This window comes from Oreochromis niloticus, linkage group LG3 (genome assembly GCF_001858045.2).
Source record: "Oreochromis niloticus isolate F11D_XX linkage group LG3, O_niloticus_UMD_NMBU, whole genome shotgun sequence".
Taxonomy (NCBI): domain Eukaryota; kingdom Metazoa; phylum Chordata; class Actinopteri; order Cichliformes; family Cichlidae; genus Oreochromis; species Oreochromis niloticus.
The window spans coordinates 1,936,826-1,964,312 of NC_031967.2; the positions used below are offsets into that span (position 1 = coordinate 1,936,826).

Here is a 27,487-nt window from a genome sequence, read left to right on the forward strand (position 1 = left end):
ACGGCAGAAGTCTGGAGTCCTCCATTGGTAGACTTTGGCTCCAGCACTATGACATGCGTCAGTGTAGGCCTGGAGCTGGTCACACAGCACGTGCTGCTGGCCATTGAACTGACACATGTCAAACACACAGCTTTGGAAGAATGGAGTGGGATTAACTACACTGATACACTCCCTGGAACAGAGAAAAACATTCACTTAGTTTAGGCAGCAAAAGGCAGAGGCTCATATATACTGAAAATCTGAGTTTAAACATACAAACAAACAAACTAAATTTGGGGGTGAAACAGTCAACAACTTTTGCATTAGTTTAGCAACAATTCACTAGCTGGGGCCACATGCTCATTTTAGGTTTGACAATGTTTTTAGTAGATAAAGGTGAATGGCTTAAAAATGAATTGAACTGCGGTTTTGGGAAGGCCTCGCTGGGGACTGGCGGCTCCTGGCCTGGCAGAGCCCCAAAGAAGGCATCCCCTAGAAGCAGCAATAACTGTGCATTTTAACGACCACGAGTTGGTTTGGAGAACTGTCTCTAATGACTGCGTCAAGAAGGGAGGATGTAGATGATGCTAGTGAAAGGACATGAGAAGTGAAGGGACGCCTTGAGGAATAATGCACACGGCGGAATTCAGATGACTTGAAAGAAGCCATAGAGGACAGAATTTGGCATCCCGGTATGATGAGGGTTCACTGGTGCTTCGCGAAGGCAGGAAAGATGGCAAAAAAACTGGAAAAACTGGCATCCTGGTGTGAGGAATGTTTACTGCTGTGTTTGCAAATGACCGATATGGAGACAAAGACTGGCAACATGGTGTCAGTAATGTGCAATGTTACATTTTGTGAATGATGGATAGATGCATGAACACTGGCATCCCAGTTAATGGGGAAGCTCGGTGCTACATATGTGAGAGAGGGATAGAGGGAAGAGGAACTGGCTTCCAGGTGCCAAAAAGCATAGTGCTGCATTTTGCTAAAGAGAGAAAGAGGGAAAGAAAAGCTTGCTAGTGCATTTGCGAATGAAGGAAAAGAACCTGGCATCCCGGTGCCAGATGTATGCTGGTGCATTTGTAAAAGAGGGATAGAGAAAGAGAACCTGGAATACCGGTGCCAAAAGCATGCTTCTGTGTTTGTAAAGGAGGAATAGAGAAAATGAACATGGCATACCGGTCCTAAAAGCTTGCTGCTACATTTTGCAAGGGAGGGATAGAAGAAAAGGGAAACTGGAATCTCCTTAGTAGAAAATCTTGTTGTTGCATTTGCCAATGAGTGATGAGAACTTGGCATCCCGGTGCCAAAAGCTCGTTGTTCCATTTGCAAAGGAGGGATATAGCAAGAACCTGGCATCCCAGTGCTAGAAGGGTGCACTGCTGCTTTTTGCAACGATAGATGGAGAGAAATTGGAAAGTCGTTGGTAAAAGCTAGCTGCTGAGTTTGAGAATGAGGGACAAAGAACGAACCTGGCATCCCAGTGCCAGAAGGGTTCGTTACAGCATTACAGTAATAGTATTGAAAAGATTTTTGAGTATTTTACAGGTCAGTTGGGTGATTACCAGCCAGTCTGCCATTTATTTCATGATCTTTCAAGGTCAGGAAAAAACCTTGTAAAATCCCAGGAATCCCATCAATTTAACCCAGTCGATAACCAAAAGTGGAGGGGTTCAGAATTCTTACCGGAAGGGTCCAGTAGGATCTGTAATTTTACCACATTTCTCTGGTTTTACAACTTCAGTTTCCAAGTTGGGGTCACAGTCTGGATCAGGCTTTGTTCCTGGGGTACATCTGGTCAATAGAAATACAAAACACAGTTACATTCTCTTCAGTGTGTCAGGAGGAGTCCGACAGCAAGGTAACAAAAGACATAACCATAAGAAATCCAAAAGACAGTAAGATAAATGTGTTTGAACTCACGAGTCATCTTCATCCTCTTCGGTCTGCCAGCTGTTCCCAAAGTCATTGATATTTACTGCCACAGTGCCATCTGGTTTAGTGAAGTCATTGTCTGGGTTCCCATCATAGTCACCACAAAGGCCACACATTTGGTCATAGTAGGAGCTGGTAGGACAAAGTCAAGGCAGGATATGTAGGATTAAGATAACACAGTCTTAAGAATATTTGCAATGTTTAATAAGGTGTTGCTTGGCCTTTTATTGTAATTCTAGAAACAAATGAAGAGAATGCAAAAATCTCTGATACAATAAACCAGGGCATCGTTAGTATTTATTAAAAGTTGCATTTGTCCACGATATGCACACAAATGGACTGCTATGTTTTTTTAAAGTTTTCACAACATATATAAAACAACTGGTGACATTCAGCAGTTTAGATTGTTATCTATCAGAGTTTCTTCAGATCATTAGGTTATGGTTGCATTGCAGGAAAGTGGCCATCAAAAGAAGAATGATGTAGCAGTGGAGACGGTGGTCAGGTGTATTGTATGAATGTGTGAAGCAAATAAAAAGAAGTTCTGCAATATCAAAATAGTTCAAATCAATATTTATCCTAACCTGGGAACTGAGATCTGGGCATAATGGTTTCCATCCCAACGCACTCTCAGGCCAAAGGATGTTTGAAGGGTGATGAACTGACCAGCAAGACTAATAGACATGAGAGGAGAGGGGGAGTGGGGCAGAGCCACCCGTACTCCGTTCACCTGATTCAGTGATGAAGAAAAAGATAATATAAAGATGTTAAACAGACTGTGTAAATGTCTAATTGGTGGACAGGTCAGGGAGTATAAAAGTAGAAAGAGTGTGGAGTGTGCAGTATATCAGGCAAAACCAGACTTTGTACAGTTTTAACAAGCAAGAAAGATACTGCTTGATGCCTATCACACTGTGTTATCTTTGGCATTTGTATAGGTTCAACTGACAAAACGGGACAAATCTGTTTTTTGGCAAGGTGTTAGCAACAAATTAACTAAATATATAATTTCACATTAGTTGTTTTGCTAAAATGTCAGTTATGTGTAGACATAAGACATCCATGGTGATGATACAGCTGGTGTCTGGGATGTGTATTGGCACACATTTTACCTAAAGATGGGAAATACAACAGATAGTAATTCATTCATATACTGACCAGTGTTCTACTGCTCTTCATCAGGGTCACAGTAATTCCATCCACTGTCACATATAGCTTCCTCAGGTATGACACTCCTGCAACTCCTCTCTCTTCATTCTTTGCCTCCACAGAGAACCAAGGGCCTGCACAGGGAAGACCACGACAATCAGGAATATTGTGTGTTTATATTAAAGGTTAAAATTGGCGGATATTGGCATTAACATACAAACCATCACTGACATTCAGTGTCTTCTTTTTGCAGCAAACGTGAATGAAAACAACATGTGTCATGCTTTGTGATGAAAATAATGAATGAGTAAATTTAGCTCATTTAAACTTGAATTAATTAGTGGGTGTGGTGTGGCAAGACTAGAACAGGTGCAATGAAACCCAAACATCTTAATAAATAAATGTCTGAATTGGTGTGTACCTGTGCTGTTCCTACAGGTTCTGGCCAGTGTGTAAGTACAGGTTCCCATGAAGGTGTAGTACTTCTTGTCAAAGGTGTTGTAGTGTGGATCCCCAGAAACTACACAATCCTGGAAGCCTGAGAGAGGGACAAACATCAGGAACATCAGACTGAAACACAGATGAAGCCACTGTAGAACAATTACCTAATAACAGTGCAGTTCACTGCTGCTTTGGACCTATACTGACATTAAAATAGATGCAAAGAATATATCATTTCCTGACTATTTGCATTTATTTGCATTTCTTTTCTTCAACTCTGTGATTTTGTATTACGAAGAAATGCATGTAACAAGTGTTGTTATAGAAACAATGTACAGAAGAGAGCAAAAGAAACATAACAAAAACACACCCATAAACATTTCACTGTTACTGAAAGTGAAGACAGCTCTGGGTTGTGTTTCTCTCGCTTCCATTACTCAGTCTAACTGTGTATATTAGAGTAGAGACAGAAAATGCTAGTTTGAGAACTTTGACAAAGTCTGCATCATCACATCAAACACAGTTGCAAAACTTTTCAGGTTGGCAGTCCAACCCATGAGATCTGGAAACCTATTTAGAGTATAATGGCTACAGCTTTGCTGTGTTTTATTTTAGGTGTGAACATAACAAACATACTTGTAGGATAGCAGCCCAGCTCTCCATCCTGAAGTTTACATTCATGCATTGGGGGGCATTCAGAGGCTTCACAGGTAATTCCAGCTGCACCACACCAACATTTTCGCTTGCAGTCTTCCTCAAAAAACTCCTCTCCGGGCTGACAGACAGGCAACAAAACTGACAATTCAGCATAGCAGGCACAGATGATTCTTTGTGTATCATTATATACATGTATGTATGAAAATGTTGTTTTAGAGAGGACATAAAGACACTGCAAGTGACCTGACTTGAAATACAAAGGACCAAATGATTCACTGCCGGCCTATCAGACCCACTTCACCATACCTCATAATACTGGCCGTTCGTGTGGTTGCAGCCACACATGTTCTCCTTAACGCACTTGCCAGCACTCAGGACGTAGCTGGGATCACACACACAGGACTCAGAGCAGGGACCAGAGCAGGAGGGGGGTTTTCCAAAGCATGTTTCCTGACAAGGATCTGCACAGGGTTCGTAGTGGCTGTTTGGGGGGCAGTTCGGTGCTAAGGAGACCACAAGAGGTTTAAGTTAGTGATAGGAGACAAAAGTATGTGCTGCTTAAAATGTAAAATCACAGCTTTTTATAAGAAAAAAATGTGTCTTTGACACTTCCAGCTGTGTTGTCTTCTGTGTAACTAGATTGTTTGAGTTTGGTGGTAAACCACTCTCCTGCAGCCTCTTGGCATATGTCGTCTGTCCACTAGGTATGCTAAAGCAGCACTCCCTCAGTTAACTTTAGTGAGTAGAAAGCCCGTATGAAGTACTCTTCCTCAAGTCAGAACTGACATAAACTTCTTTGTGTGATTTTCTCCCAACTACTCAGCCGAGCTGATTTTACCTAAAGATATTTTACTACTAAATTAAATCATTTATTTATTTTATTTATTTATTTAGGACAGTGCATGCTAATGAACATAAATGTAAAAACAAATTACATGAATGTAAACATGTCAGATTATAGCCAAAGGCTAATTTCCATCTGTTGTCCACATAAAAAATAGACATAAAAATTCATCATTCATTCATAATAAAAACTTCATCACCAAACTTACACATACACACCATTCTGTTCCCAAATAAAACATTAAAACTATACAACTCATACATGATCACACACTTGATTTGTCCATAACCAGTTTTTAAGCTTTGCCTTAAACAAATTGAAAGTCGAGCATTCTCTAATGGGTTGAGGAAGACTGTTCCACAGATGGCCACCCTGGACAGAGAGGACATTCTGCCCAAATGCTGTCCGTCTGTGAGGTATAAACAAGTCTCCTCGAGTTGTAGCTCGAGTGGTCCTGTCTGAGCTTTCTTTATGCCTAATGAACTGCTTTAGTGGTGGTGGAGCAAGGGAGTGTAAGACTTTATATATTAAACAGACTCTTTTAAGTTTCATTAAGTTATTAAAGTTCAGTAATTTATGTTTTTTTAACACATGACAGTGATGGTGGGAAGTCGGTTTTTTGTCAAGTAGTTTTAAACTTCTTTTATAAATGTTTTCAATAGTTTTAAGTGTTGTTGGACAAGCAAGTGACCAGGATGTCAAACAATAGTCCATATGAGAGATGATCATTGAGTAAAAATAAGTTTTTGCAACTTTCATATTTAAATTATTACGTATATGGTTAAAGTTTCGATTATTAAATTTAAGTACCTGGGACACTTTATTTATGTGACTCTTGAAGGATAATGTTGGGTCTAGAATGACCCCAAGATATTTAAATTCTGGTGCTAGATCAAGCTCTACTCCATCCAGGAATATGTTTGACTGCTTCAAGTTTAAGGGGCGTTTGGAAAAATACATGCAGACAGTTTTTGAGGTGTTCAACATTAGGCATGAGTCCTCCAGCCAGCTATTCATTAATGCTAAAGCAGCTGTAAGATCTTTTGCCACCTGCTGGACACTATTTGCTTGCGTATATATAACTGCATCATCCGCATACATTTGAGCAAATATATTTGGACAGACTTCAGGTAAGTTATTGATAAAAAGAGAGAACAATAAGGGCCCAAGAACAGATCCTTGAGGAACCCCTGTGTCACAGTCTAAATATGGAGATTTAACCCCATCCAACACCACACACTGTTTCCTGTGTGAGAGATATGAGGCAAACCACTGAAGAGCCTGACTGGAGATATTAAACTGAGTCAATCTGGACAACAATATCTGATGGTTTACAGAGTCGAAAGCCTTCTTCAGATCTAAAAATACAGCTCCAACACAGGGACTCTTGTCCAGCAAGCTCTTCAAGTTCTCCACTAACATACACAGGGCAGTATCTGTGGAGTGATGTGCCCGAAACCCAAACTGCAATGGATGTAATGAGGGTTGGGTGTTTTCTAGGTGAGCAGTGAGGAGTTTAACCACCCACTTCTCAGCTATTTTAGATACGACCGGGAGTATGCTTATGGGGCGATAATTAGACATGTCAGTCTTCACACCTGCTTTGAAAATTGGTGTAACTGCAGCAATTTTCCAATCTGTTGGAACAATGGAGTGTTTGAAAGACATATTTAAAACATGAGTGGTTGGACGTACAAGCAAATCCATATGTTCTTTTAGGAAATTTGTGTTAATACCATATACATCAAGTGCTTTTGATTGTTTTAAACCTGTAATTAGTTTAGCAACTTCAGTGTCTGAAATATGAGTGATGGTGAACAAATTTTGACCAACATCATTCACATTATCAGAGCATACGACTGAGTCAAAGCGCTGACTGATCTCCTTAACAGATGAAATAAAGAAAGTGTTTAAGTTACTGGCAATAGATAGAGGCTCTCTAACAATGGAGTTATTTACATAAAGTTCAATTTTTTTTTTTACTTTTGTTTGAATGACGGCCAAGTAATTTATTTAAGTGTTGCCAGATAAGTTTACCATTACCTTTGGCTCTCTCAATTATATTTATAAAAAAATTTGCTTTGGCCTGTCTCAAACTTCTTGTTACTTTGTTCCGCATTGAAGTAAATCTCTGTCTATCCAGAGTTAGACCTGTTTTCAGGAACTGTTTTAGTAATTGATCTCTTGTTTTCATTAAATTCTTGCACTCTTTGTTTAACCAGGGCAAATTAGATGTTGTCTTTATTTTTTGTCGACCTCTAATGGAGTATGTTGATATAACATCCTTGACAATGTCAGTGAAGTGACTACTGCAGAATTGTGGATCATCACTACACAATAAAGGCTCCCAGTTAACTGATGCTAATGCTTCTGCTACATTTTGTCGCTGACTTCTTGGTATAAATTCATAAAAGGATCTCCTATTAGATGAACTTTGAAAGTGATTCTTAACCCGTGATTTTATAAGTTTTCTAGAAAATAATATAAAATTGTGGTCTGAAATACCAGAGATAAAATTATAAGATTTAATAATTCGCTCGGGCTTATTACTGAAAACCAGATCTATTTTAGTTTTAGAGTGTCTCGTTATTCTTGTGGGTTGTTCAATGAGTTGAGTAAAGTTTAAAGTCTCCATTATGTCCTTGAGTGTTTTTCTGTCCTTTTCACAGTCCCAGTTGACATTAAAATCTCCCATTACAATTATTTCATTAGACTTATTATTTATAGTATGATATTTAAGTAATATCTGTAGTTGTTCATAAAAAATATTCTTTGCGGAAGGAGGGCGATATAAACAGATCAACGTAAATGACATTTCTGGGGAAAGAGTGATTTTAACAGAAATATGTTCTATTTCGACATCTCTTGGTGAACTAAGTAAAGAGCAATCCAGGTGTTTTTTTACATACACAAGTATTCCTCCTCCTCTTGTTCCAATTCTATCCCTTCTGAATACTGTGTACTCTGGAAAGACAACCGCAGACTCAGGAGAAGAACTTGTGAGCCAAGATTCAGAGATACCCAAAATAGAAATATTGGAATTGCTTAGAATATGTTCCAGTTGCTCATGCTTTGGTAACATACTGCGAATGTTAATGTGTCCACATAGAAGCCCCTTTGGTTTATTTTTAGTGTCCCAGATTACTTTAGCCTGATTAAATGTCTTGCAGATCTTTGTTCCTCTGTAACTTTTAATAGCAGGATTTCTTGTCCTTTTGTTGACAATGCTATGAGCATTTAATGATGAGAAACCCTTTACCGGAGACTGTAGTTTGGGTACAGCAGGTGGGGTCCTTCTAATACTCACAGCAGAAGGTTTCATTCCTCCATGGTCCAAGGTTGACCCCACGATCTTGGCATTCATTGACATAGGCTTCAATGGCTTCACACAAAATGGGCTTGGTTCCATCCAGCTCACACAAGTCAAAGACACAGTCCCTGAAGTAATTCTGAGAACAAACAATGGCTTTGTTACAATGCTTTATATTGTCTGACCATCTAAAAGCACAAATTCAAATTATTCCACTATTACTAACATCACATTTTCAACCCGAGTACACACACACATACACAAATACAACAAGCAATGCACTATCCTCTACATGAACATACATTGGGGTTGACTTTGCGATGGCACACAGCAAAAGGTCCATTTTTGTCCAGCAGAATGCCACAATATCCAGAGCTTTCATACAGTTCCTGTTCTTCTTCATTGCACCCAGGGATGGTAGTGTTGGGTTTCTTATTACATCTGTTAAGACAGACCATCATCTTAAGAACATTTGTCTTTTGTCAATGGTAAATGTTTCTTTACACTTGCATCTATGCAATACTCACTCTGGATTCATGTTCCAACTGTGTCCAAAGTCATTGGCATTTTCAGCTAAGCTTCCATCTGGTTTGCGGAAGTCATCTTTAGTATCTCCATCATAGTTGCCACACAGGCCACAAAGCTTGTTCTGATAGCTGCAGATTACAGAAAATGATTGTGTTAGAGTCTTATGCAAGAAATGCTAACAACTCACCCAAGTTGCTTTTCAACAGTAGACTAAACCCCACACATTAGTAAGACTAAAAGATCAGACATGCACGTTTGATGCGTTTGACAGCATCAGCATAGAATGAACTAGTCAGGAAATGAGAAGTTTTGTGTCATTTTATCTTGAAGTTTTGAGTGAGCTGTTTGTGTTGCCCCTGCTAAATTGCTTAAATAAACTATCCTAGCTGTGCCATTAATCTCTGTCTTTATCACCTTACTACTGCTTACAGATAAAGGAGTCATGTTCAGTATATGAATATGTGTTATAGTTTTAGTTGTATTATTAGGGATGTAGATTTCTGGACTGATGAATCTTTGATTAAAACACCATTTTATAAGGAAACCGTGAATTTGGTCTTCACTCACTCTTTGATCACTTTAATGTCCATGAAGGTGTTTCCATCATAGCGAACCGTCACACCAAAGTTCATGGAGACAGTGTAGTGTTTTCCTGACTTGAACACAGAAATACCAGGGGCCGGGGCCAGTGGCAGATTGACATTGGTCCCATTAACCTGTGTGGGAAAATAGGCACAATACATCAAATCTGGCCAACATTTTCATTTTTGAATTACTTATGTCACACCATTACTATCTGTAACTAAACGTTCCCTCATTATGCCAATGATGTATGAACAACAGTCCCTCTCTGAGAGGGCCATGGCCGCCTACTGAGATCTTGCCCGACAGGTCAAACGCAGCTGCCGGCATTACAAGCGAGAGTGGATCGAAGCTAAAGGCATGGAAGCCTAAGAAGCAGTCGACCAGAATGATACCCAAACCTTAAATTGCATTGTACGAAATCTAACTGGGGCTCCCGGTGGCAGCTTGGTCCCAATCAGAGACAAAAATGGATGAGTCCTCCTCACTGCTGCTGAGCAACCCACGTTGAGTCAAACAGTTCTGCGATACTTTAAACCAGCCCGAGTCACTCCACCTGTTCGAGGCCAAAGAACTTGCACCCTCAATGGATCTTCTTTCTGTCGATATCGGAGAAATCAGCCACGCCAAATTCAAGACAGCGATCCAACTCCTCAAGAGTGGAAAGGCTGCTGGCCTGGACGAGGTCCTCCCCATAATGCTGAAGCACGACGAAGCCCAGTTGGAAGCTGCCCTTAGAAGACCCCTAAACACCTGCTGGTCAACATCGCGTGTACCCTATGATTGGACAAAAGGCGTCATCACCAAACTTCCTACGAAAGGCTATTTGGGCGACTGTAACAACTGGCGGGGCATCACGCTGCTGTCGGTACCCAGGAAAGTGCTTTTCCTCATTTTTTTGAATTGGCTACGACACGCAGTGGACGCATGATCATTGAACAAACATTGGAATACCAAAGGAAGAGTTTTATTAATTTCAATGACTTCAAGAAGGCTTTTGACAGCATCCACCAGCCGACTCTATGGGCTATCCTACGTCAATATGGAATCCCCCAGCAGTTTGTAGACGTCTTTTGTGGTCTCTACTCCAACTGCTGCTGCTGTGTCTGGACTGATGATTTCTGAATGGATTTCTTCAAGATCAATACTGGTGTCCGACAGGGATGCATGCTATCGCCTTCCCTCTTCCTGTTGGTAATTGACTTCATCATGCAACGATCAGTTGACCAAACTGGCATCGGTGTCCCCTGTCACGAACAATCTCACCGACTTGGACTTCGCGGATGACATTGCCCTGCTGGGCTCGACTCAGGAAGACCTCCAAGAGTTGACTGCGGCTTTGCAGAGGGAGGCGACGAAGAACGATGACCAAGAAGACGAAGGTACTCCAAGTTGGTTACGCATGTTCCCGTCATGATCAACCAACAATGTGCTGAAGAGGTGGATAATTTCACATATTTCGAAAGCATCATCTCGAATGATGGGATCCCTGATCAAGATGTAGACTTCACAGTAGGGAAGGCGGCCGGGGTCTTCCGACGTCTCCAATTCAATTCATTTCAAATCAATTTTATTTGTATAGCGCCACATCACAACAACAGTTGCCTCAAGGCGCATTATATTGTAAGGTGGACACTACAATAATACATACAAAGAAAAAAAACAACAATCTTATGACCCCCTATGAGCAAGCACTCTGGTGACAGTGGCGTCTTTTAACAGGAAGAAACCTACGGCAGAACCAGCGAAAGAGAAGTCGACCAAAGATCACATGGCGTTGAACATTTATGGATGATCTGAAAACCGTCGACATTGCCTGGGATGAAGCTGAAGCAGTCGCCGCTGACCGATGTCGATGGAGATCGTTAGCTGCCTGATGTGTCCCTCGGTGTAGGAGGAACTAAGTGCAAAGTGTAAGTGCAAGTTTCTTTCCATCGTCAATTGCAGTGGTTTTCAGAAGTGTTCCTGAGCATGTGCAGTGATTTGTACCACAGAATAATGTTTATCTGTAATGCAGTAGTGCCTGATAACGTGATAGTGTGATTGGTTTTGACATGCAAAACATCCTGTTTCCTCCTCTCATGTCTTACCTGCACAGTGCCACCTTTGAGAATGGAGATCTTTACCATCTGTGCGTATACATGTACGGCCTTCACATAGGAGATGGTCGGCCTGTTATACCGGTTTTCATTGTCAGTATGGACCTCAAAGTAGGGCACAGTTGTGTCATTGCATGGACTAGACATCAGATAGCTGCAGTTGCCCATGAAGTCATATTTGCGTTTGTCAAAGCTGGTGTAGTGTGGATCGCCAGATGCTATGCACGTGGATGTACCTAAAGGAATAATAAATGAGAAATTGTAATTTCTACACTGTCAACTATCAAGTTATACCGAATGACTGTAAAGCACAACACAAGGTGCTCCTTTTGCTGATGTAATTTATTACACTACATTAAATCACAGTTGAGCACCAGTCCAAATACTGTTGTTTTGAGGTGTGGCTAGACCATCCATTCCTTAAATGATACTTTCTTAAGGTGCAAGGGATAATTCCAGTCCAAATTCTTTAATAATTCAACAAACATTATTACCTTTAGGATAACAGCCTGCAACACCATTAACCTCTCGACACTCTTCAGTGGGGTCACAGGAGTTATCAACACATTCCAAAGTGTAGTTCCCTGCACAGCGACACAGCTTTGTGCAGCCGTCTCCAAATACAATCTCACCAGGCTGGATAAAATGAACACAATCAGTACTGAGAAAGTATACTGTATGTCTGTAAATGTACACAGTACACAGTACTAACTAGGACATCTGACCTCATAATAGTTATTGTTGTCATCTAAACAACCACATTTGTCCAATGGCACGCAGTGCCGTCCTTTGAAGACAAAGCCTGGTTTGCAGAAACACCCAGTGATGCAGGAGCCAGAACAGTTGGTAGAGGGTTCCATACATGTAGGAATGCAAGCTGGACCGCACTCTATATACTCTGCGTTAGGAGGACACAGGTCTGTACAGAAAGAACAAGGATTACTGGAAACTGAGTAGGTACGATTTCCTGAACAAAAAAGGTAGGAAGTTATTATGCAGTCTTAACAAACTCAGTCCAAACTAACAATATCAGTAGAGACAGTGGAGGTTTGGAGCACCTGTTGCTAAAATGACTGCATTTATTTACTGCATTTCTAAGACCAGTCAGATAAAGCAGTTGACACCATAATACACATCCAAGCATTCATGCAGCTGTTTCTCTGTCACACTCACTCACTGATAAACACATGTATCGCAGATTGTGGAGCCGCTGTATAAGATGGATAACTGGCTCAAGCCTCAATAGAAGCCTCAATAGAAATATAATATATCCTATAGATGTATGTGAAGCTGTGTGATTAACATACCCAGAGGGTGGCATTCATATTCTCCATCTTGTAGTTGGCAGCTCTCAGTACTTGGGTTACAGCTGGTGTTATGACACTGTAGCAGACCTCCACTGTGACACGTACACTTTTGTTCACAACCCTCCAAGTACCAGTCATCGCCCACCTGACAAATGTACACAGAATGCAAAAAATAATCAGAAATGTTGTCATGTAATTCTCTCTTGTATGTCCCATGAATATAAAGATCTAAATGATAAATATACATTTGGATTCACACCAGGGATTCAGTATGCCACTAACTAATTAAGCCAACCTACACTCATTTATTTACTGATTTTGGGCTTGCTAATTTTGGTGGCACCAGTAAATAAATGCTCTTACATAAAGACAAATGCTATAACACCAGTGTCTTTTAAAGTCAGGTAAAATACAATATAATAAACATAATGTGTGCTTGATAAATTGAAAGTAAAAACCTTTGTTGTAAAACCAGTATTTCTGTGCCAACAGCTCACTGCAGTCTATGCACCCTTAATTTAGCTGAGTTTTGATTTCTTTTGTACTGTAAGGTCTTTGTGCCCTTTTGGTGTCTCTCCTGTTGAAGTGGTACAATATAAAGAAAACTGAAAATGATGTTAGCATGAGCTTAACACATTTTAAGGGTAAATGGAATGTGGTTTTAATTGCTTGGAGGCTGTTTCCACTTACAGGGTGATAGGTTCCACTGGGGTCCACACAACCACAGTCTCTCAGTTCCACACATTTGTCATCACTGAGAATGAAGCCAGGGTTACACTCACAACCCTCCACACACACTTCCTCACAGCCAGGTGGTCCCACCACACCAAGACATGTCTCAGGACATGAACTCACACAAAGGGAGTAGGAGCTGTTGGGAGGACAGGTCAGAGCTGTGTGGACAAACAGAGGGATGAACAATAATGAGAGGAGACAATGGTGGACAAATGGCAACAGAGAAGAGAGGAATTGATTATGGAGGGTGAGTAGGATGATTCAAAGACAGGGCATCTAGGTATCTCATATTGATTTTACTTTGTGCAGTGTCATAAATGAAAGGATAGACAATATTAACGGCATTGTTCATTTTAAACTGGTTTCAATATTGTGCACTGTATCTTAACCTCTCCTCCATATACAATTATAAATATGATTATAAGTTCAATTACAATGTTGGTGAGCAGGATGTAATATACCTTAGTTATATTTAGAGGTGGAGACAACTTCCAAAAAGAGAAGCAATAGCATGCACCCCATTTAAAAAGGTATTATTCAAGGCTTTATTCATTCATGCTTCAGAATGGGGCTTATCAAGCCAATGGGTGATGTCACTGTGACTATGTTTTATAAACCCTTTATGATGTTCACAGCTGAGATTAATATTAAAATATCTTATATCATATAGATATATTTAGTATATCTCATATTCAAACTTACGGCAGAAGTCTGGAGTCCTCCATGGGTAGACTTTGGCTCCAGCACTATGACATGCGTCAGTGTAGGCCTGGAGCTGGTCACACAGCACGTGCTGCTGGCCATTGAACTGACACATGTCAAACACACAGCTTTGGAAGAATGGAGTGGGATTAACTACACTGATACACTCCCTGGAACAGAGAAAATCATTCACTTAGTTTAGGCAGGAAAAGGCTCATATATACTGAAAATCTGAGTTCAAACAAACAAAGAAACAAAGTACATTTGGGGGTGAAACAGTCAACAACTTTTGCATTAGTTTAGCAACGATTCACTAGCTGGGGCCACGTGCTCATTTTACATTTGACAGTCTTTTTAGTAGATAAAGATGATGGCTTAAACATGAATTGAACTGCGGTTTGGGGAAGGCCTCAGAGGGGACTGGCGGTGGCTCCTGGCCTGGCAGATCCCCAAAGAAGGCATCCCCTGGAAGTAGCAATAACTGTGCATTTTAAAGGTCAAAGACCTCTCCAGTAATAATTCAATTTTGAATTAATTTATTTATACAGCACCAGATCACAACAACAGTCTCCTCAAGGCGCTTTATATGTAAGGTAGACCCTACAGAAAGAGAAAAACCCAACAATCATATGATCCCCTATGAGTAAGCACTTTGGCGACAGTGGGAAGGAAAAACTCCCTTTTAACGGAAAGAAACCTCTGGCAAAACCAGGCCCAGGGAAGTACAGCCATCTGCCGGAACCGGTTGAGGTGGAAGAAGGAAAGCAGGACAAAAGACGTGCGCAGAGAGAGCGAACGCCAGGCGACAGGGCCACCCAAATGAGAGAAATATAACTGGTAGGCAGGCTAGTAAAGATAAACAGCCCATGGCCTCAATAAGGTGGTAATGATTCCAGAGAGTGGAGTGGATGAGTTCAGAAAATTAGGAAGGAATGGCAGGAGAAGAGATCAAACCAAATTTCAGACAATGAAAGACCTTAATAGATGAATGCGGAGAGCCCTTGATCAGGTAGTGATGTGGCTCGACTCGTGTGGATTTTAAGACTTGAGGTAATGGGTTGACGCCTCATAAATGCTCCCGTGAGCTTGCCTTGGAGTAGAAGATGGAGAGGGAGTGCCTGGGTAGTTAATTTACTTTGGGTAAGGTAGCGATAACTACTATGCCGATTTCTGACCAGAGGTGATGGTAAGCAGTTTTGGAAGGGTTGGTTGAATTCGAAGACTTATTAGAGGAGAAAAGCCTTCCATAATGATAACCCCCAAAACCAGCAGTGAGCTGAGTAGAATTCCACTGAACCTCATACACGATGATAATGCCATTTTGGATGTCAGAACCACGAGTTGGTTTGGAGAACTGTCTCTAATGACTCTGTCAAGAAGGGAGGATGTAGATGATGCTAGTGAAAGGACATGAGAAGTGAAGGGACGCCTTGATGAATTATGCACACGGCGGAATTCAGATAACTTGAAAGAAGCCACAGAGGACAGAATTTGGCATCCCGGTACGATGAGGGTTCACTGGTGTTTCGCGAAGGCAGGAAAGATGGCAAGAAAACTGACATCCCAGTACCAAAAAGGATTTTCTGCTGCATTTTGCGGAGGAGGCAATGAAATGGAGAAACTGGCATCCTGGTGTGAGGAATGTTTACTGTTGTGTTTGCAAATGACCGATATTGTCACGATCCTGGGTCTTATGACCCAGTGTTTTGAGTTTTAGTTCATTTTGATGTTTATAGTATGTTTAAGCTCATTAGGTTTCCTATGTTCATTTGCTTATTAGTTCCCACTTGTGTTTTCAACCCCTGTGAAGTCTCCCTTGCCCTTCATGTGTTTCATGCCTGTGAGTCTTATGTTGTCAAGTTCATGTTGTCATGTCTGTCTCATTGTTTCCTGTTTTGTTTTGAAGGGGTCCTGTGTTCCTATGTTCAATGTTTTTAGTTTTACTCTCCTCTTGTGACGTCGTTATGTTCATGTGTGTCAGCTGTTCCCCCATGTGTTTCCATTTTCCTTCATTATCCTCCTGTGTATTTAGTCCATGTGTCTTCAGTCATTCCTGGTCAGGTCGTCTGTTGTCCACGCCATGTTTGCCATGCCATGCCTCGCCTCCAAGTTTCTCGTCTAGGTTTTTCTTATTGTTTGTTTAGATTTCCCAGTTTAGGTTTGTGTTAATTTTGCTTCAGTTTGTCTTGCCTTTTGTTTGCACCTTTTACCAGCCTCATTAAACGGCTCGCCTTTTGTTAAATCAAGTTTTGTTCCACGTTCCATTTTGTCTGCATTTTGGGTCCCGCTTTTCACAACACATACAGTCTGCCTCAGCCAGACTGTGACAGATATGGAGACAAAGACTGGCAACATGGTGTCAGGAATGTGCAATGTTACGTTTTGTGAAAGATGGATAGATGCATGCACACTGGCATCCCAGTTAATGGGGAAAGCTTGCTGCTACATGTGTGAAAGAGGGATAGAGGGAAGAGAAACTGGCTTCCAGGTGCCAAAAAGCATAGTGCTGCATTTTGCTAAGGAGAGAAAGAGGGAAGAAAAGCTTGCTACTGCATTTGCGAATGAAGGAAAAGAACCTGGCATCCCGGTGCCAGATGTATGCTGGTGCATTTGTAAAAGAGGGATAGAGAAAGAGAACCTGGAATACCGGTGCCAAAAGCATGCTTCTGTGTTTGTAAAGGAGGAATAGAGAAAAAAAAGATGGCATCCCGGTCCTAAAAGCTTGCTGCTTCATTTTGCGAGGGAGATATAGAGGAAAACGGAAACTGGAATCTCCTTGGTAGAAAATCTTGTTGTTGCATTTGCGAATGAGTGATGAGAACTTGGCATCCCGGTGCCAAAAGCTCGTTGTTCCATTTGCAAAGGAGGGATATAGAAAGAACCTGGAATCCCAGTGCTAGAAGGGTGCACTGCTGCTTTTTGCAACGATAGATGGAGAAAAACTGGCAACTTCTTGGTAAAAGCTATCTGCTGAGTTTGAGAATGAGGGACAAAGAACAAACTTGGCATCCCAGTGCCAGAAGGGTTCGTTACAGCATTACAATAATAGTATTGAAAAGATTTTTGAGTATTTTACAGGTCACTTGGGTGATTACCGGGCATTCTACCATTTATTTCATGATCTTTCAAGGTCAGGAAAAAACCTTGTAAAATCCCAGGAATCCCATCAATTTAACCCCATCGATAATCAAAAGTGGAGGGATTCAGAATTCTTACCGGAAGGGTCCAGTAGGATCTGTAATTTTACCACATTTCTCTGGTTTTACAACTTCAGTTTCCAAGTTGGGGTCACAGTCTGGATCAGGCTTTGTTCCTGGGGTACATCTGGTCAATAGAAATACAAAACACAGTTACATTCTCTTCAGTGTGTCAGGAGGAGTCCGACAGCAAGGTAACAAAAGACATAACCATAAGAAATCCAAAAGACAGTACTCACGAGTCATCTTCATCCTCTTCGGTCTGCCAGCTGTTCCCAAAGTCATTGATATTTACTGCCACAGTGCCATCTGGTTTAGTGAAGTCATTGTCTGGGTTCCCATCATAGTCACCACAGAGGCCACACATTTGGTCATAGTAGGAGCTGGTAGGACAAAGTCAAGGCAGGATATGTAGGATTAAGATAACACAGTCTTAAGAATATTTGCAATGTTTAATAAGATGTTGCTTGGCCTTTTATTGTAATTCTAGAAACAAATGAAGAGAATGCGAAAATCTCTGATACAATAAACCAGGGCATCGTTAGTATTTATTAAAAGTTGCATTTGTCCACGATATGCACACAAATGGACTGCTATGTTTTTTTTTTAAAGTTTTCACAAAATACATAAAACAACTGGTGACATTCAGCAGTTTACATTGTTATCTATCAAGAGTTTCTTCAGATCATTAGGTTATGGTTGCATCGGAGGAAAGTGGCCATCAAAAAAAGAATGATGGAACAATGGAGACAGTGGTCAGGTGTATTGTATGAATGTGTGAAGCAAATAAAAAGAAATTCTACAATATCAAAATAGTTCAAATCAATATTTATACTAACCTGGGGACTGAGATCTGGGCATAATGGTTTCCATCCCAACGCACCCTCAGGCCAAAGGATGTTTGAAGGGTGATGAACTGACCAGCAAGACTAATAGACATGAGAGGAGAGGGGGAGTGGGGCAGAGCCACCCGTACTCCGTTCACCTGATTCAGTGATGAAGAAAAGGATAATATAAAGATGTTAAACAGACTGTGTAAATGTCTAATTGGTGGACAGGTCAGGGAGTATAAAAGTAGAAAGAGTGTGGAGTGTGCAGTATATCAGGAAATGGGAAATATCTGTTTTTTTGGCAAGGTGTTAGCAACAAAGTAACTAAAGATATAATTTCACATTAGTTGTTTTGCTAAAATGTCAGTTATGTGTAGACATAAGACATCCATGGTGATGATACAGCTGGTGTCTGGGATGTGTATTGGCACACATTTTACCTAAAGATGGGAAATATAACAGATAGTAATTGATTCATATACTGACCAGTGTCGTACTGCTCTTCATCAGGGTCACAGTAATTCCATCCACTGTCACATATAGCTTCCTCAGGTATGACACTCCTGCAACTCCTCTCTCTTCATTCTTTGCCTCCACAGAGAACCAAGGGCCTGCACAGGGAAGACCACGACAATCAGGAATATTGTGTGTTTCTATTAAAGGTTAAAATTGGCGGATATTGGCATTAACATACAAACCACCACTGACATTCAGTGTCTTCTTTTTGCAGCAAACGCGAATGAAAACAACATGTGTCATGCTTTGTGATGAAAATAATGAATGAGTAAATTTAGCTCATTTAAACTTGAATTAATTAGTGGGTGTGGTGTGGCAAGACTAGAACAGGTGCAATGAAACCCAAACATCTTAATAAATAAATGTCTAAACTGGTGTGTACCTGTGCTGTTCCTACAGGTTCTGGCCAGTGTGTAAGTACAGGTTCCCATGAAGGTGTAGTACTTCTTGTCAAAGGTGTTGTAGTGTGGATCCCCAGAAACTACACAATCCTGGAAGCCTGAGAGAGGGACAGACATCAGGAACATCAGACTGAAACACAGATGAAGCCACTGTAGAACAATTACCTAATAACAGTGCAGTTCACTGCTGCTTTGGACCTATAATGGCATTAAAATAGATGCAAAGAATATATCATTTCCTGACTAGACAAAAATTTGCATTATTTGCATTTCTTTTCCTCAACTCTGTGATTTTGTATTACGAAGAAATGCATGTAACAAGTGTTGTTATAGAAACAATGCACAGAAGAGAGCAAAAGAAACATAACAAAAACACACACATAAACATTTCACTGTTACTGAAAGTGAAGACAGCTCTGGGTTGTGTTTCTCTTGCTTCCATTACTCAGTCTAACTGTGTATATTAGAGTAGAGACAGAAAATGCTAGTTTGAGAACTTTGACAAAGTCTGCAGCATCACATCAAACACAGTTGCAAAACTTTTCAGGTTGGCAGTCCAACCCATGAGATCTGGAAACCTACTTAGAGTATAATGGCTACAGCTTTGCTGTGTTTTTTTTTAGGTGTGAACATAACAAACATACTTGTAGGATAGCAGCCCAGCTCTCCATCCTGAAGTTTACATTCATGCATTGGGGGGCATTCAGAGGCTTCACAGGTAATTCCAGCTGCACCACACCAACATTTTCGCTTGCAGTCTTCCTCAAAAAACTCCTCTCCGGGCTGACAGACAGGCAACAAAATTGACAATTCAGCATAGCAGGCACAGATGATTCTTTGTAAATCATTATATGCATGTATGTATGAAAATGTTGTTTTAGAGAGGACATAAAGACACTGCAAGTAACCTGACTTGAAATACAAAGGACCAAATGATTCACTGCCGGCCTATCAGACCCACTTCACCATACCTCATAATACTGGCCGTTCGTGTGGTTGCAGCCACACATGTTCTCCTTAACGCACTTGCCAGCACTCAGGACATAGCTGGGATCACACACACAGGACTCAGAGCAGGGACCAGAGCAGGAGGGGGGTTTTCCAAAGCATGTTTCCTGACAAGGATCTGCACAGGGTTCGTAGTGGCTGTTTGGGGGGCAGTTCAGTGCTAAGGAGACCACAAGAGGTTGAAGTTAGTGATAGGAGACAAAAGTATGTGCTGCTTAAAATGTAAAATCACAGCTTTTTATAAGAAAAAAAATGTGTCTTTGGCACTTCCAGCTGTGTTGTCTTCTGTGTAACTAGATTGTTTGAGTTTGGTGGTAAACCACTCTCCTGCAGCCTCTTGGCATATGTCGTCTGTCCACTAGATATGCTAAAGCAGCACTCCCTCAGTTAACTTTAGTGAGTAGAAAGCCCGTATGAAGTACTCTTCCTCAAGTCAGAACTGACATAAACTTCTTTGTGTTATTTTCTCCCAACTACTCAGCCGAGCTGATTTTACCTAAAGATATTTTACTACTAAATTAAATCATTTGTCCTTCTAATACTCACGGCAGAAGGTTTCATTCCTCCATGGTCCAAGGTTGACCCCACGATCTTGGCATTCATTGACATAGGCTTCAATGGCTTCACACAAAATGGGCTTGGCTCCATCCAGCTCACACAAGTCAAAGACACAGTCCCTGAAGTAATTCTGAAAACAAACAATGGCTTTGTTACAATGCTTTATATTGTCTGACCATCTAAAAGCACAAATTCAAATTATTCCACTATTACTAACATCACATTTTCAACCTGAGTACACACACACACAAATACAACAAGCAATGCACTATCCTCTACATGAACATACATTGGGGTTGACTTTGCGATGGCACACAGCAAAAGGTCCATTTTTGTCCAGCAGAATGCCACAATATCCAGAGCTTTCATACAGTTCCTGTTCTTCTTCATTGCACCCAGGGATGGTAGTGTTGGGTTTCTTATTACATCTGTTAAGACAGACTTTCATCTTAAGAACATTTGTCTTTTGTCAATGGTAAATGTTTCTTTACACTTGCATCTCTGCAATACTCACTCTGGATTCATGTTCCAACTGTGTCCAAAGTCATTGGCATTTTCAGCTAAGCTTCCATCTGGTTTGCGGAAGTCATCTTTAGTATCTCCATCATAGTTGCCACACAGGCCACACAGCTTGTTCTGATAGCTGCAGATTACAGAAAATGATTGTGTTAGAGTCTTATGCAAGAAATGCTAACAACTCACCCAAGTTGCTTTTCAACAGTAGACTAAACCCCACACATTAGTAAGACTAAACGATCAGACATGCACGTTTGATGCATTTGACAGCATCTGCATAGAATGAACTAGTCAGGAAATGAGAAGTTTTGTGTCATTTGGTCTTTAAATTCTTAAAGTGACAATCAGTGAGCTGTTTGTGTTGTCCCTGCTAAATTGCTTAAATAAACTATCCTAGCTGTGCCATTAATCTTTGCCTTTATCACTTTACTACTGGTTACAGATAAAGGAGTCATGTTCAGTATATGAATATGTGTTATTGTTTTAGTTGTATTATTAGGGATGTAGATTTCTGGACTGATGAATCTTTGATTAAAACACCATTTTATAAGGAAACCGTGAATTTGGTCTTCACTCACTCTTTGATCACTTTGATGTCCATGAAGGTGTTTCCATCATAGCGAACCGTCACACCAAAGTTCATGGAGACGGTGTAGTGTTTTCCTGACTTGAACACAGAAATACCAGGGGCCGGCGAGAGTGGCAGATTGACATTGGTCCCATTAACCTGTGTGGGAAAATAGGCACAGTACATCAAATCTGGCCAACATTTTCATTTTTGAATTACCTATGTCACAACATTACTATCTGTAAATAAAAAGAAACGTTCCCTCACCATTGGCATGATGAGGGAACGTTGGTACCTATTGGTACCTATTTGTGGTTCCCTCTAATAATTTTTCTCCTCGTCCTTCCTCATGTTGTGCATTTTCCATTGTTATACCTCTCTGACCTGTCTACCCCATGTGATGTTTGTGTAATGTATGTATGGTCGGAAGGGTAAGATGGCGCTGGCACGGCTGGCAGCCTTAACCCAATTTCCCTCGGGATGAATAAAGTATTATAAATCAATCAATCAATGATGTCTGAACAACAGATTCAGACATAAAAAAAAAAGAACAACATAAAAAATATGATTATTTTCAACTTGATTCCACTCTGACCCATTTCAGTAATAATAATAACTGGCACATGGGCACATTTATAGATGTGTTACATTAATGCAACAAAATCACAGGCAGTGCTTGAATTGTTTGTTTGGGTCTGGGTGTAGTTGGCCCAGGAGTTCTTGGTTTGGGTGTAGTTGGTTTTGGTGATGTGGCATGGAAGCCTTTCTGGATCTTATTATATGTTTGTTTTCTTTCCATCAACTCTGCCGTTGCTGGTACCATGCCGGTGGACGCTGTCAAAAGTCTTCTCGTTCAAAGTTGTTTGGTGAAGTCAGTTCAGGACCAGGTGGCCTCTGACCTGCATGCTCCTGCAGAGCAGCATGAGAGGACCATGGGCGCCTACTGAGACCTTGTCTGACTGGTCAAACGCAGCTGCCGGTGTGACAAGAGAGTGGATCAAAACCAAAGGCATGGAAGCCCAAGAAGCAGCCAACCGGAACCATACCCGAACCTTATATCGCATTGTATGAGATCTAACTGGGGCTCGCGGTGGCTGCAGCGTCCCAGTCTGAGAGAAAAATGGACAAGTCCTCCTCACTGCAGCTGAGCAAGACCAACGTTGGGCCGAACACTTCCATGATACTTTGAACAAACCCGAGCCACTCCACCTGTTCGAGGCCGAAGACTTGGCACCCTCCGCGGATCTTCTTCCTGTCGATATCAGACAAATCAGCAACACCGAAGTCAAGACAGCGATCCAACTCAAGAGTGGCCTGGACTAGATCCTCCCGGGAATGCTGAAGCACGGTGGACTCCAATTGGAAGCCGCCCTTACAAGACTCCTAAACGCCTGCTGGTCAACATTGCGTGTACCCAGTGTTTGGACAAAAGAAGTCATCATCAAACTTCAGATGAAAGGTTATTTGGGCGACTGCAACAACTGGTGGGGCATCACGCTGCTGTCGGTACCTGGGAAAGTGCTTTGCCTTGTTCTTTTAAATCAGCTACGACCCGCAGTGGATGAACAATTGCGAGAAGAGCAGGCTGGCTTTCGGAGTGGCCAGTCGTGCGTCAAGCAAATCATCACCCTCTGCATGATCACTGAACAAATATTGGAATACCAAAGGAAGATTTCTATTAATTTCATCGACTTCGAGAAGGCTTTTGACAGCTTCCACCTGCCGACTCTATGGACTATCCTACATCAATGTGGAATTCCGCCGGCAGTTTGTAGATGCCTTTTGTGGTCTCTAGATTGCATCGGTGTCCCCTGGCACAAACAATCTTACCGACTTGGACTTCGCGGACGGCATCACCCTGCTGGGCTTGACTCAGGAAGACCTCTAAGAGTTGACTGCGGCTTTGCAGAGGGAGGCAACGAAAGTCGGATTAAGAATCAGCGCCAAGAAGACCAGCGTACTCCAAGATGGCTACGCACGTGCCCATGTTCCGGTCATGATCAACCGGAAAATGACCGGAACATGGGCAGGGAAAGCGGCCGGTGTTCTAACCTATTTGGAAGTTGACCTCCCTGAATGTTCGGATCAAGATCAGACTGTTGAACTGTACAGGGAGTGCAGAATTATTAGGCAAGTTGTATTTTTGAGGAATAATTTTATTATTGAACAACAACCATGTTCTCAATGAACCCAAAAAACTCATTAATATCAAAGCTGAATGTTTTTGGAAGTAGTTTTTAGTTTGTTTGTAGTTTGAGCTATTTTAGGGGGATATCTGTGTGTGCAGGTGACGATTACTGTGCATAATTATTAGGCAACTTAACAAAAAACAAATATATACCCATTTCAATTATTTATTTTTACCAGTGAAACCAATATAACATCTCCACATTCACAAATATACATTTCTGACATTCAAAAACAAAACAAAAACAAATCAGCGACCAATATAGCCACCTTTCTTTGCAAGGACACTCAAAAGCCTGCCATCCATGGATTCTGTCAGTGTTTTGATCTGTTCACCATCAACATTGCGTGCAGCAGCAACCACAGCCTCCCAGACACTGTTCAGAGAGGTGTACTGTTTTCCCTCCTTGTAAATCTCACATTTGATGATGGACCACAGGTTCTCAATGGGGTTCAGATCAGGTGAACAAGGAGGCCATGTCATTAGTTTTTCTTCTTTTATACCCTTTCTTGCCAGCCACGCTGTGGAGTACTTGGACGCGTGTGATGGAGCATTGTCCTGCATGAAAATCATGTTTTTCTTGAAGGATGCAGACTTCTTCCTGTACCACTGCTTGAAGAAGGTGTCTTCCAGAAACTGGCAGTAGGACTGGGAGTTGAGCTTGACTCCATCCTCAACCCGAAAAGGCCCCACAAGCTCATCTTTGATGATACCAGCCCAAACCAGTACTCCACCTCCACCTTGCTGGCGTCTGAGTGGGACTGGAGCTCTCTGCCCTTTACCAATCCAGCCACGGGCCCATCCATCTGGCCCATCAAGACTCACTCTCATTTCATCAGTCCATAAAACCTTAGAAAAATCAGTCTTGAGATATTTCTTGGCCCAGTCTTGACGTTTCAGCTTGTGTGTCTTGTTCAGTGGTGGTCGTCTTTCAGCCTTTCTTACCTTGGCCATGTCTCTGAGTATTGCACACCTTGTGCTTTTGGGCACTCCAGTGATGTTGCAGCCCTGAAATATGGCCAAACTGGTGGCAAGTGGCATCTTGGCAGCTGCACGCTTGACTTTTCTCAGTTCATGGGCAGTTATTTTGCGCCTTGGTTTTTCCACACGCTTCTTGCGACCCTGTTGACTATTTTGAATGAAACGCTTGATTGTTTGATGATCACGCTTCAGAAGCTTTGCAATTTTAAGACTGCTGCATCCCTCTGCAAGATATCTCACTATTTTTTGACTTTTCTGAGCCTGTCAAGTCCTTCTTTTGACCCATTTTGCCAAAGGAAAGGAAGTTGCCTAATAATTATGCACACCTGATATAGGGTGTTGATGTCATTAGACCACACCCCTTCTCATTACAGAGATGCACATCACCTAATATGCTTAATTGGTAGTAGGCTTTCGAGCCTATACAGCTTGGAGTAAGACAACATGCATGAAGAGGATGATGTGGACAAAATACTCATTTGCCTAATAATTCTGCACTCCCTGTATTGTCATGCACTGGAGCCTCTGAATGCACTGGTAGCTAGCGAAACCTGGTGCTCAACAAATGTGATCACTCAACGCCTGAACATGCTTCAACAGAATCCTGAGAATTTCCTACAGGGACGGAATAATGAACGAAGAGGTCTTACGATGAGCAGGCACCTTCCTTTTAGCCGATGTTGTTGCAGAAAGGCGCTTTGGCTTTGCGGGCCATATTCTACATCTACCCCCTTATCGCCCGACCAAGATCGCCATTACATGGTTCCCGCGGACTGGCAAGTGAAGGCAAGGCCGACAAAAGCTCACATGGCATCAAATGTTTATGGATGATCTGAAAACCGTTGACATCGCCTGGGACGAAGCTGAAGCAGCCGCGGTCCGACATCGACGGAGATCATTAGCTGCCTGATGCGTCGCTCGGCGTAGGAGGAACTAAGTGCTAAGTCTAAGTGGAAGTTTCTTTCCATGGTCAATTGCAGTGGTTTTCAGAAGTGTTCCTGAGCATGTGCAGTGATTTGTACCACAGAATAATGTTTATCTGTAATGCAGTAGTGCCTGATAACGTGATAGTGTGATTGGTTTTGACATGCAAAACATCCTGTTTCCTCCTCTCATGTCTTACCTGCACAGTGCCACCTTTGAGAATGGAGATCTTTACCATCTGTGCGTATACATGTACGGCCTTCACATAGGAGATGGTCGGCCTGTTATACCGGTTTTCATTGTCAGTATGGACCTCAAAGTAGGGCACAGTTGTGTCATTGCATGGACTAGACATCAGATAGCTGCAGTTGCCCATGAAGTCATATTTGCGTTTGTCAAAGCTGGTGTAGTGTGGATCGCCAGATGCTATGCACGTGGATGTACCTAAAGGAAATAACAAGAGATAAATGATATATTGGCATTTTGTTACGAATGTAATGTATTGATGTAACCAAGAATTTAAGACAGATTTTTCCGTGAAGGTTCTCAGTCATCCATGTCATCGTAGTTTAAGGAGCTTGGAAAGAAAAGTGTCTGGACTTCTTTAAGTTTCTTTAAGACGTTTCACCTCTTCAGCTTCTTCAGTTCTAAGAGCAACTGGTGGACAGTCACAGACTTTTAAGCCCTATTGGGAGTGTCCCTAGGATGCTAATGTTCACATTTTGGAAAGAGAAGACAGATAGTTTGAAAGAGGGGTGAAAGAAGCCATCTATGTCCACTGTGAACAGAGGGCGGGGCTTATGACACCAACTATCTGGCATCTATAATCCAGTTTTGAGATCCTTCCCAGATGCCTTAACACCCACTCATATCCTGGGCCATTTGACCTCAGTAAATCACATGATAGGGTGGGGCTCGGTCTCACAATGGGTTCACCCGAAACCGTGGCTGATTGTGACCCACACCCGTTTCCTAACCGTGGCTTATGTGATTATGCAGAGGATCAATAGGGGGTCCACTCCCAATAGGGCTTAAAAATCAGGGACTGTTCACCAATTGCTCTCAGAGCTGAAGAAGCTTCTTGGATTAGAGGTGAAACATCTTCAAGGAAACTTGAATCAGATGCCTTTCTTTCCAAGCTCCTTTGATTAAGACAGATTTATAAGCCAGCTCTAGACATATGACTTTGTTAAAATGTAGTAGGACAAGAACAAGAATTACATATGGTAAGTTTGATTTCAATCTGGGACACAAATCCCTTAGGGATTGTGTCAGGGCATCTAATGTAAAAACTCTGCCAAATAAAACAGGTAGAGCTATCCACCATGCCAAGATTTTGTGAAAAGGTTCCAAAAATGTTGAGATGCTATGTAAAATGTAAATAAAAAGCACAATTCACTGATTTGCAAAACCTTTAAACTGTTATTTTATTCCCAATAGAATACCAAATAAATACCAGGTGTTTTAACCAAGACATTTTCCTAATTCCAAAAATTATTACCTCATTTTGAGTGTCTCACAAAAGTTGG

At 41.5% G+C, this 27,487-nt stretch overlaps 1 protein-coding gene across 1 annotated transcript in view; it reads right to left on the reverse strand.

Moving 5' to 3' along the window:
* Positions 1 to 27,487, reverse strand: part of LOC109200475 (IgGFc-binding protein-like) — a 57,929-nt gene that overhangs the window by 22,578 nt on the left and 7,864 nt on the right. Inside the window, exons 13-42 of the mRNA XM_025906140.1 lie at positions 26,158 to 26,402; positions 21,876 to 22,024; positions 21,296 to 21,424; positions 21,071 to 21,209; positions 20,770 to 20,911; positions 20,187 to 20,383; positions 19,860 to 19,998; positions 19,197 to 19,313; positions 18,785 to 18,909; positions 18,308 to 18,453; positions 17,708 to 17,851; positions 17,488 to 17,595; positions 14,272 to 14,441; positions 13,525 to 13,727; positions 12,835 to 12,979; positions 12,253 to 12,446; positions 12,022 to 12,163; positions 11,519 to 11,763; positions 9,414 to 9,562; positions 8,846 to 8,974; positions 8,621 to 8,759; positions 8,316 to 8,457; positions 4,471 to 4,667; positions 4,144 to 4,282; positions 3,488 to 3,604; positions 3,076 to 3,200; positions 2,502 to 2,647; positions 1,906 to 2,049; positions 1,669 to 1,776; positions 3 to 172 (exon numbers count right to left, since the gene is read on the reverse strand). Coding sequence (XP_025761925.1) covers positions 3 to 172; positions 1,669 to 1,776; positions 1,906 to 2,049; positions 2,502 to 2,647; positions 3,076 to 3,200; positions 3,488 to 3,604; positions 4,144 to 4,282; positions 4,471 to 4,667; positions 8,316 to 8,457; positions 8,621 to 8,759; positions 8,846 to 8,974; positions 9,414 to 9,562; positions 11,519 to 11,763; positions 12,022 to 12,163; positions 12,253 to 12,446; positions 12,835 to 12,979; positions 13,525 to 13,727; positions 14,272 to 14,441; positions 17,488 to 17,595; positions 17,708 to 17,851; positions 18,308 to 18,453; positions 18,785 to 18,909; positions 19,197 to 19,313; positions 19,860 to 19,998; positions 20,187 to 20,383; positions 20,770 to 20,911; positions 21,071 to 21,209; positions 21,296 to 21,424; positions 21,876 to 22,024; positions 26,158 to 26,402 — 4,584 coding nt within the window. The remainder of the gene's footprint in view (positions 1 to 2; positions 173 to 1,668; positions 1,777 to 1,905; positions 2,050 to 2,501; positions 2,648 to 3,075; positions 3,201 to 3,487; positions 3,605 to 4,143; positions 4,283 to 4,470; positions 4,668 to 8,315; positions 8,458 to 8,620; positions 8,760 to 8,845; positions 8,975 to 9,413; positions 9,563 to 11,518; positions 11,764 to 12,021; positions 12,164 to 12,252; positions 12,447 to 12,834; positions 12,980 to 13,524; positions 13,728 to 14,271; positions 14,442 to 17,487; positions 17,596 to 17,707; positions 17,852 to 18,307; positions 18,454 to 18,784; positions 18,910 to 19,196; positions 19,314 to 19,859; positions 19,999 to 20,186; positions 20,384 to 20,769; positions 20,912 to 21,070; positions 21,210 to 21,295; positions 21,425 to 21,875; positions 22,025 to 26,157; positions 26,403 to 27,487) is intronic.